Raw genomic sequence first — 11,471 nt, forward strand, 5'->3', positions numbered from 1 at the left:
AAGAAACGAAGAAAATATGTGTGCCAATGCACACCGCTTTTATGTCTTCGTTCTCCACCCGCTTTACAATTTGTTGCTGCAGTCAACCGCGGCAGGAATTTCACAGGCGCCAGAGTGTTCCCCAGCGCACTTAGCTTACCTCTTTCTACCATGCCACCACACCGCCACCAACCGCCGTCGGGCGCCATGCACGCTTCCCCCACTCTCCTATATAAACCCACCACTCAACGCTCGGCCAAAACCACACCATCCAAGTCCCCAGCTAGCCCACCAACAGCTAGGGCGCACCAGCCGAACGCAGCAAGAGCCCCCGCGCGAGATGGCCGCCACGGTGGAGCGGCTGACGACGGAGCTGGTCGTCCCGGCGGAGGAGACGCCGGCGGGCGCCGTGTGGCTGTCCAACCTCGACCTGGCCGCGCGCCGCGGGTACACGCCGACGGTCTACTTCTACCGGGCGGACGGCAGGCCGGGGTTCTTCGAGGCCGACGCCGTCAGGGACAGCCTCGCCAGGGCGCTCGTGGCGTTCTACCCGCTGGCCGGCCGCCTCGGGCTCGACGGCGCCGGCCGCGTGCAGATCGACTGCACCGGCGAGGGCGCGGTGTTCGTGACGGCGCGGTCCGAGCGCTACGCGCTGGACGACCTGCTCCCCGAGTTCGTGCCTTGCGACGCGATGCGGGACATGCTCGTGCCGGCCACGCCCGCGCCCAACCCGCCGTGCCCGCTGCTGTTCGCGCAGCTCACCCGGCTGCGCTGCGGCGGCGTCGTGCTCGGCCTGGCGCTGCACCACTCGGTCGTCGACGCCAGGAGCGCCGCGCACTTCGTCGAGACGTGGGCGAGCATCGCCCGCGGCGACGCGGCGGCGCCCGTGCCGCCCTGCTTCGACCACAGGCTCCTCAGCGCGCGGCCCGCGCCCAGGGTGCTGTACGACCACCCGGAGTACAAGCCCGAGCCGGCGCCGTCGGCGGCGCTCTCGGCCGCCGCCGGGGCCGGGTCCGCCTACGCGAGCGCCATCATCACGCTGACCAAGGCGCAGGTGTCCGCGCTCAAGGCGCGGTGCGCGGGCGCGTCGACGTTCCGCGCCGTGGTGGCGCTGGTGTGGCAGTGCGCGTGCCGGGCGCGGGCGCTGCCCCACGACGCCGAGACGCGGCTCTTCTCCATGATCGACATGCGCGCGCGCCTGGCGCCGCCGCTGCCGCCGGGCTACTTCGGCAACGCGGTGGTGCGCACGTCGGTCTCCGCCACGGCCGGGGAGGTGGTGTCGAGCCCCGTGGGGTACGCGGCGCGGCGCGCGCTCGCGGCGACGAGCCAGGGCGACGACTACGCGCGGTCGCTGGTGGACTACCTGGAGGGCGTGGACGCCATGAACCTGCCCCGGAGCGGCATCTCGCGGGCGCACCTCCGCGCCATCAGCTGGATGGGCATGTCGCTCCACGACTCCGACTTCGGCTGGGGCGCGCCGGCGTTCATGGGGCCGGCCCTCATGTACTACGGCGGCTTCGTGTACGTGATGCAGGCGCCCGGCAAGGACGGCGCCGTCGCGCTCGCGCTCTCGCTGGAGCCCGAGAGCATGCCGGAGTTCAGGAAGGTGTTCGCCGAGGAGCTCGCCCGCCTCGAGATCTAGAGGAGCAATGTGGCACGTCCGCCACCGCGCACGAACGATCGATGCGTTGTCGTACGGTAACTGATGACGCCGGCCAAGAGTAGGTTGGTGGGAAGCGTAATCGGGTATACTCATGCATGCATGACATATACCACCACATACAGTACCATCCATCCGGGTTAGAGTCGTTAGCATAAGCTTATGTCACATCATTACTTTTGCATTGGCATGAACTAAAGCTATGTAAATTGTAATCTACCACGTGAAAAATTATTAGCAGTAAATTATACGTTGATTAACAAATCAACCCTGTGAATCTATAAAACCTATATAGTTGGTCCCCACTAGAGATTTCTCTCAACATGCAAGCTGTCCACCTCAGCAATGCACTATCACATGCAATTAAAACCCACTATGTTTTTCGCCGATTTTCTGTGAATGTTGCCATGCAATCACCTTAATATTTCTACTTTCAAATTTCACCTTAAAATTTTGTTTAAGAAATCCCGCAGCAATGCGCGGGGTATCACCTATTGGTATCATTTGTTCAACCATAAAGTATGTCTTGATAATAATGCACTTATTTGGTACTATGAATGTTATAATATTTTCCTAGAAACTTGATCTTTGACTTTGGATAAAGTTATGAATTATAATTTATAATGGAGGGAGTAGCTTTGTGATTCACAACTCAACACATTGACAAGGAGCACCATGCTGTCAAATTCCTGATACCTTAAAATGCATGGGTGATCTGGAGATTTGCTATTATATTTTTTATAAACCAGCAAGACAGCTCTCACTTATCCATAGCATTTTATTTAAATAATTATTATATTTTTATTATAATTTATCGAAAAGCTCTCTCAAATCCCGCAGCAACGCGCGGGGAGTCACCTAGTTCTCCATATTATTACTCCTCCTGGCATAAGCTAGCCAATCATGAGAAGATTGCAACTTTTCATCGTCAATGCTGAAAACTTAGAATACTTTCGTGCATAGCAAACGTCAAAAAGTTGCTGGATGCAAATCTGACCAGTCCCCACTGCCGAAAAGGGGTTCCGTTAGTGGCACACCCGCCCGCACACATAGAGCAAATCCGGGGGGGGGGGGGGGGGGGGGGTTCAATTTACCAGCTTGACAGTTGACTACTCACGACGATGACGACTGGGGTAGTTGGCTGCTCTCACGTTGACGATGGGGTCGACGCAACCGCATCACGCCGCTGGAGCGTTCAGCAACCTGCCAATCTTCAACGAACTGTCGAAGACGCCTGAAGGCATGAACCCTTTTCCGCCACGTTCCATGCTCTGTTAGCCTTTGGATCGCAAGCAATCCTGGTTAGCTGCTTATCTCCGACGACAACGCAAGGTTCTGCCTCAAGTTTCAGCACATATGGTGGAAAAAAAGTTTCAGCACATGGATGGGCATGGCTATGGCCATTTACTCGATTCGACGTCCTTCATTCATTCACGCGGCGCTTGTGGACGCGAAGAATCAGCTACTACTAGCTCCGTTCAAAGGATGGCAGATGCGGTGTCAGTGTCATGGACAGGTCGTGCGTAGGTTCTCCGGAATGATCGCCGGGCCAGGTGTTGAGAAGTTAAGGCTGGTACGACGCAACTGAGGCTCATGGTGTTATGGTCAGAGTTCTCGTTCCCATTGTGCTAGCTAACTGCCTAACTCGCTCAAGACTCCCAAGCTTGGCTCACACGTTGATGTGAAAAAGTGTAAAATGCACCAGAGATACATCAATTTATAGGAGGATGTCACTTAGCTCCATTAACTTTAAAATTGCATTTCTGAGTCCATAAATTTGTAATTTGTGTCATTTAGATTCATGAACTCTGAAAGTTTCATTCCTAGATCCATAAACTTGTAATTTGTGTCACCTAGGTCCATACCCTCAACCTAGTCTTCATGCACTGATATCGCACCAACATGAATCGACACAATTCCACACATTGCTGGAGTTTCGTTACAACGGTAAACTTAAGCCCCAATTTCAAATCAAGTGCATATGGATGGGAGAGAGGGGGATGAAAGATTTATTCTAGAGGTTATTGATATGTATTGGGATTCAAATGGGGCTTCCGGACTGTCATTGGTGAGTTCTGGAGCTTACATCCAAATATAACCCCGTAATATGGGTGGAGAATAGGGGGTGATTGTTTTGGAAGGATGGAGGAGGTTATAGAGAGATTCAACAACATGTGTACTGTGGTAGGGGATATTATATCCTCTGTGGCGTGGGTGTCCGGATCGGATATGGTGGAGCAAATTGTTGCGGTGAAAAAACTTGTGACGATGTTAGACTTAGGTCAACCCAGAGTGGTTCTCGGCGAGGAGTTGAAAGATATTCATGGACAGCTATATTGGGACGATCTTTATGGGTCTATAGCCACACGATTGCTCATGGATGAAGTTCATGAACATAAAAATGCACTTTTGGAGTTTATGGACCTAAATGACACAAATTACAAGTTTATGGATCTAAAAATGTACTTTCATAGTTTACGGACATAAGTGACACGAATTACAAGTTGATGGGTTTAAAAATACACTTTTGAAGTTCATAGACCTAAATGGAACACCCTTACAAGTTGGTGGATCTCTAGTGCATTTTACTCATGTGAAAAATTGAAAAGTCGACAAAAGAGAACCTGCGGATTCTTAGGGAGAGATCCAACACGCATAAGGCTACCGGAGAACAGTTGCACTGGGGTACTGATGAATCATGCTACTCAAGTAACTGTGATGCTTCAAGTAACTTTCGACACATGACAATATATTCAGGCCCTGTTTAGTTTCCAAAAAATTTTGCACTGTGCCCGTCACATCGAATCTTCGGACATATGCATGGAATATTAAATACAGTTAAAAAATAATTAATTACACAATCTAACTAATTAGCACGAGCTGAATTTTTTAAACCTAATTAGTCCATAATTAGACATTATTTGTAAAGTAACAACGACATATGCTACAGTACCAATACCCAAACTTTTTCACCAATTAAACACACCCTTATGATGCTTTGAGTAACTATGTACTATGTCAGCAAAGCAATTGTACCACAATCTGAAAAGAAAAAAAAAACAGTTATCCCTATTGGCCTGCCCCTGCCAGAAAAAAATAGAAACAGTCAACTCCATAATTGTATATCTCCAGATTACCTTCATATGCATATACTGCTCTTAGCTTTTCAATGTGTACTTAGGACGGAAAGTGATCAAATAGGCAAGTTATGGGATTAAATAATTGGTTAATTACCTAGGTGATTAATGAGATTTAGAGAATTATAAAGAATTATGTGTGGCCTTCTAATATATTTAAAATATATTGTATTATGGAAACAATTTGAACGACAGAATCTTTTATAATTTTGGATAAAATTTCGACGGTAGAATCTCTTATATTTGTGGATGGAAGGAGTAACAAACAAGAGGCCTCTGTTATAGCTTGAGCAGCTGGGCAGGTCAACCGAGAACTTAGTCATCAATTTTAGTCCCATCACGTCAAAGCGAATCTTATCGTTTTGAATTATTAAATAAAGTTTACATATAAAATTAATTGCGAAATTATATGTTAATTCGTGAGACGAATCTAATGAGGTATATTAATCTATATTTAGCGGATGATTAATGTAGAATAACTATAACAAATCATAAATTGATTAGGTTTATTAAATTCGTCTTGCGAATTAGCACCCATAAGTACAAAAAATTTAGTAAATAAATTATATAATAATTTAAATAGTAATATTTCTTGATGTGACCGGAACTAATCTGGATCGGGCCTAGCAAGTTGTCCGTTAACCGAAGTGTCAGAGGTCACAGCCGGCCTGCCCTGCATGCACTTGGATATATATCCCCATGCATGGTCCAATCCAAACAAAATTGCCGACCACCAACCCTCTAGTGATCCGTTTCTTCCGAGTTCCGATAGGCCCTACCTTGCATCAGTTGCATGTGGTATATCACTGCCGTACATGTCCCTTTCCAGGTTTCATATGATTCTTTTTTTTTTGAGATTAGGTTTCATATGATTCATGTGCTTAACTCTTAATTAACTGTGTAATTTGTGACGGAATAATTGAAGGCATTGACCAATGGCGGACCTAGAAATGTTCTAGAGCCCGGACCAACGTATCAACGACCAAATGCAGTTTGCTACTGGCTCACGTCCAACGACCACTCACCACTGTAACTTGTTTTTCTCGGGCTGCGCGGCACTGCAGCTCCACTGCACTCACAAAAAGGAGCCCGGACAAGTTAAACTGAATAGGGGCAGTAGTTTTCGACCGAATGGAAGGTGAGTTTTGTTGAAGGACTTGATGAGTTCCTTCAGCATGTTATTGGTGCTTATACATATGGAAGCTCTTTATATTCTCTGTTACACCTATTGGCCTTGTTCAATAGTCACTAGCTTGTTGCTTCTACAGTTTTTGTAGAAGAAATGCAAGTTAAGCAACGACATGTATTCTATCTGGAGGACCGATTTATTTTCCTAGTGATATAGTCTCACTTAGGGGTGGTAATGGGCCATGGCCCTAGTGGTCACTTCACAGCCCAACAAGACCCTTAAATTATTTAGTTCAAAATTGTATAAGATTAGAGCCCGGCTCTTTTAGGGCCCGACCCTTAGATTGTCCAGTTCAAAATGTTGGGCCGTTTACCACCCCTAGTCTCACTTGGATTAGTCATTGCAAATTGCAATAAACTTAGTTCTACTCTACATATGGAGGTCTCAACTAATTTTCATCGTCATCTTAATCAAACATGTGTCCAAGGATGTTCACTAAAAGAAAACTTACAATTACCATATTGATGAAATTTTAATGCATTAGAGCTAGGGGTGGTAAAAAGTCTTAAAATTTAGTCTAGATAATCTAAGAAACTCTTAAAATATATAAAAGTCAATTTAGATTGTGTTGAGCGTGCAGAGAATGCGCAAATCAAATCTCGGCACCCACTATGGCTTCTCCAATAATTAAGTCCTGGAGTTCTCTACTACTCATCAGTACACTTGGATATGAAGATGAATGATAGAAATCTGGGACTGAACTCTTTCTTAAAAAAAAAGAGTTAAACTGAATAGGGCAATAGTTTTCAGCTGAATGGAAGGTGCGTTTTGTTGAAGGACTTGATGAGTTCCTTCAGCATGTTATTGTTGCTTGTTACCATGGAAGCTCTTTGTATTTTCTCTGTTACACCTATTGGCCTTGTTCAATAGTCACTAGCATGTTGATTCTACAATTTTGTAGAAGAAATGCAAGTTAAGCAACGACATCTATTCTATATGGAGGACTGATTTATTTTCCTAGTACTCTACATATGAAGGTCTCAACTAATTTTCATTGTCGCATTATTGGAGCTAGGGGTACGGTGGTAGAGAGTTTTTAAATTTAGCATGGATAATCTAAGAGACTCTGAAAGAGCCGAACTTTAATCTTATACAACTTTAAACTAAAAATATATAAGATTCAAGTTGGACTGCGTTGAGCACGCAGAGAATGCACAAATCAAATCTCGGCCCCCACTATAGCTTCTCCAATGTCCTGGAGTTTTCTACTACTCGGTACACTTGAATATGAAGATGAATGATAGAAATCTGGGGCTGAAATACCAAAATATGTGTTCTATTTATTGGTTATATATATATAAACCAATATAGACATTCAAACATTCTGCATGACTTGGCATCCAAATTAAAGACTACACAGCTTAGAACTGAACAGTCTGGCTCACTCAGTCACTCACATGCATGTAGTACATCAGGCCATGGACGTTCGTGTAACCTTTCATGCCATGAATCAACAGTAATATACGCAGTTGTGCGCATACCCCTACACCACCTCCAGGCGCGCGAGCTCCTCGGCGAAGACCTTCCTGAACTCCGGCATGGTCTCGGGCTCCAGCGACAGCACGAGCGCGAGGCCGCCGTCCTTCCCCGCCGCGTTCATCACGTACACGAAGCCGCTGTAGTACATGAGCGCCGGCCCCATGAACGCCGGCGCGCCCCAGCCGAAGTCGCAGTCGTGCAGCGACATGCCCATCCAGCTGATGGCGCGGAGGTGCGCCCGCGAGATGCCGCTCCGGGGCAGGTCCATTGCGTCCACGCCCTCCAGGTAGTCCACCAGCGACCGCGCGTAGTCGCCGCCCTGGCTCGTCGCCGCGAGCGCGCGCCGCGCCGCGTGGCCGACCGGGTTGGACAGCACCTCCCCGGCCGTGGCGGAGACCGACGTGCGCACCACCGCGTTGCCGAATTAGCCCGGCGGGAGCGGCGGCGCCAGGCGCGCGCGCATGTCGATCATGGAGTAGAGCCGCGTCTCCGCCTCCGGGGGCAGCGCCCGCGCGCGGCACGCGCACCGCCACACCAGCGCCGCCACGGCGCGGAACGTGGACGCACCCGGGCACCGCGCCTTGAGCGCGCCCACCTGCGCCTTGGTCATGGTGAGGATGGCGCTCGCGTAGTCGGACCCGGCGGCGGCGTCCACCGGCTCCGGCTCGGGCTTGTACTCCGGGTGGTCGTACAGGACCGCGCGCGCGGGGCCGGGGCGCGCCGCGAGTAGGCCGTGGTCGAAGCACGGCGGCACGGGCGCGCCCGCGGCGGCGGCGGCGTCCCCGCGCGCGATGCTCGCCCACGTCTCGAAGAAATGCGCGGCGCCCCGCGCATCGCACACCGAGTGGTGCATCGCCTGCCTCAGCACGACGCCGCCGCAGCGCAGGTACGTGACCTGCACGAACAGCAACGCGCACGGCGGGTCCGGCGCTGGCGTCGCGGGTACAAGCAGGTCCCGCATCGCGCGGCACGGCACGAACTCGCTCATCAGGTCGTCCAGACCGTACCCTGACCTCGCGGTCACGAACACCGCGCCCTCGCCGGTGCAGTCGACCTGGACGCGCCCGGCGCCGTCGACACCGAGACGTCCGGCGAGCGGGTAGAACGCGACCAGCGCCCTGGCGAGGCTGCCCTTGACGACATCCGCGGCGAAGAACCACGGCTCACCGTTGGACCGGAAGAAGTAAACCGTGGGCGTGTACCCGCGGCGCGCGGCGAGGTCCAGGTTGGACAGCCAGAGGCCGCCCGACGGCGTCTCCTCGGCGGGCACGACCACCTCCGACGTCAACACCTCCACAGTCGCCATTGCCTCCGATTCGATCCTCACAAGCTAGCTGGAGCACTTGTGGTGCTGAGCAGCAGCTGGCGATGGGTTCTGGCGAGCATCTCGTCGGTTTAAATAGAGGTGTACGTGAGACAGTGAGCCAATGAAGCTGTGAGAGGGCTGCGCACGCGGTTGGTGATGAGTGACAGACTCCGCGCTGTGTCGAATGTTGACGACGAAGTTGTCAGTACATGTAGGAATAGGATGGCTGACTGATTATAGACGGCGGAAGGACTGGTGAAACGCGATTGGAACATATTTCAGTACAGCATTTTATGCACATAGACAACGGGACAGTACAGGTCCGTTTTTGTCAGTCATTTTTGTTGGTGAGAAAATAAGGTCATGTGGAAAATTTCGTTTGATACTTTGACAAAAATTACCTCAATTTGACAATGCCTGCAGTAGATTATATTATATTGGCCATTTGCTCATCAATTCATCACCTAACGCCCTAATCTGTTAACTAAGTGTAGCTCAGCTGGTAAGGTTCTACGTATTCAGTGGTACGTGGCAATACCCTTTACTAGCGAGCCGTTTGCAATGACTTCGTCAATCTTATAGATCTGTCGGCTCAGTCTCTCGGAGGAACTCAGTTGGGTTGTGTGATGAGTGTGTCTGTGCATTTTCTGCGTCTTTCATCTATCCCTATATATACTGTGTTCCGAAAAAATAACTCCCTATTTTTTAATTTATTAATTATTTAGTTAGTTTTTGTTGAGGGCAAGTCGCAAAACTAAAATTAAACTTACTGCATTTGTAGAAATTAAAATCCAGAAATCTTGAAAATCTCATAGTGAGAAGGGTTTTCCACTTAAACACAAAAAACGAGCAAAATGCAACAAACGTAGAAATGTACGGAATGCAGATCATACCTTAACTCAAGGCTGAGTTAAAAAAGTGGTGTGGTAAGTTATACTCTAACTTCTATCCGCCGTGGGAAGAGAAGCCTGGGAGCGCTCCGTTACTCCCGGAGCGACACGTGTCCCCGGAGAGAGTAGCGCGACGCGAGCCGTCCGATCCGTCGCATGGGGTTGATCCACGCCGTTCCTTGGTTATTTTGCAAATAGACCCTCCAAGTTATTTTATTCAAACCCGCCGTCCATATATTTTTCCAAAAAAAACCAGCCGCGCCACCCCTCCTCGCTCAAGCCTCCCCACCCCCAGCGCCCCCTCCCCCGACCTCCCGCGCCCCCTCCCTTAACCCTAACCCTAGCGTTCCCCTCCGCCACCCCGCAGCCCTCCGCCCCCGCCGCCGCCCCGCAGCCCTCAGCCCCTCGCCCTCCTCCCCTGCCGCCGGTCGCCTCCCTTGGCCGCCGAACCCTCCCGGGTTCCCCACCCCTCGACCCCCGCCGCCACCGCTACGACCCCGCCGTCCAGTCCACCCCACCACCCGGCGGGGTATCCAACCGGCGGCGTGACGGTGGCGGATCTGGTCGGCTCCGCCCTCCGGCGCCATCATCCGTCGCGATCCCCGCCCCCTCCCCACCCCCGCATCACCCCGGTCGCCGTGGGCCTCCACCCTGGCGGATCTCGGTGTACAGGCGCGAGGGATCCGACCGGTGGTGGATCTGTCGGCGAAGTTGAGGAGGAGGAGCGCGGCCGACGAATCTGGCTGTCATTGGCGACGTCCGGTGGACCTGTGCTGGATTTTTTTTTCTTCACCTTTTTTTGGTCCCCGGAGGCAGTGGTTCTTGCGGCGGCGGCGAGCCGGAGCCACGAGGGCAGTGGCCTGGTGGCGGAGGTGCTGGGTGGTGGGTTTGGGCGGCGGACGACTCCGCACTCGATGGGAGCAGCACCATGGGGGCCGAGCTGTGCGGTGGAGAAGGAGATGATTCCAATAGGGATTGAGCTGGTCAGTTTTTTTTTTCTTTTCATTTTTTTGTGCTATCTTTCTTTCAATTCGGGGGAGCTCACGCAGCGGAGCACGTGTATTGTCCTAGTTCTACCAAATCAACACTACATCTAGGCTTCGTAAGGGCTCTTGCATAATATTATATGTCTGTCCAGGGAAAGAATTTGCTTTTTTTTTGCGAGTTCACGAAGAGAGTTTTTTTTACGACACTACAGACGCATCATACAGTTATCACGCTCCTGCATCAATAGATATTAAGATTGACAAATATAAAGCATATCACTGTTAAAAGAAACATTATTGTTTACCACTGAAAAACAACATATTAATAAGACAAAAAGGACGTTAAACCTGTAGTTCGATTCATGGTGTGGTTTGGTTCTCTCGCGCATAAGAAGCAAATATTATATCGGTAAAACTTCCTAGCATGTTATACACGTCTTCGACAGAGAAGAACAATGACACAAACCACAACGTTTCAGTTCAACTGGTGACCCTTATCAGTTTTTTTTTTACATTTTGTGCTGAAATATGCAGCTTTCGGTGAAGTCTTTCTATCTTGAAAATTTACATCCTCGTCAAGCAAAGTTATTAGCACCTACGTTCGTTTCTGCAATGTAGAAATCACCAGGATACCAATTTTCCCTGGAAGGTAGGAAAACCGCCATGCACCTGTGTAAAGTTTAGACTCTGCTGGATGCTAGAACACCGAAAAAACGATGCTGCCAATTGCCCAATTCTGAAAATCAGAGCAGTCAAAGTCACTACCAAACTGTCTATTTTTGAAAGGTGAAAAATGGGTAGCAAAGTAACCATGAACGACTTTGCATGATACAGTCACCCCTGAA

At 50.2% G+C, this 11,471-nt stretch overlaps 1 protein-coding gene and 1 pseudogene across 1 annotated transcript; one reads left to right on the top strand and one right to left on the bottom strand.

Annotated features, from left to right (window-relative positions):
- The first annotated feature begins 249 nt into the window (after nucleotides 1-249).
- Nucleotides 250-2,026, top strand: LOC120668417 (hydroxycinnamoyltransferase 4-like). Its single transcript, XM_039948118.1, has one exon. The coding sequence runs from the start codon at nucleotides 320-322 to the stop codon at nucleotides 1,619-1,621; it is 1,302 nt and encodes a 433-aa protein (XP_039804052.1). The 5' UTR covers nucleotides 250-319; the 3' UTR covers nucleotides 1,622-2,026.
- Nucleotides 2,027-7,270: 5,244 nt separating this feature from the next.
- On the bottom strand, nucleotides 7,271-8,801 carry LOC120670403 (annotated as a pseudogene).
- Nucleotides 8,802-11,471: the final 2,670 nt, after the last annotated feature.

Source organism: Panicum virgatum, chromosome 4N, assembly GCF_016808335.1.
Source record: "Panicum virgatum strain AP13 chromosome 4N, P.virgatum_v5, whole genome shotgun sequence".
In the NCBI taxonomy this organism is placed as follows: domain Eukaryota; kingdom Viridiplantae; phylum Streptophyta; class Magnoliopsida; order Poales; family Poaceae; genus Panicum; species Panicum virgatum.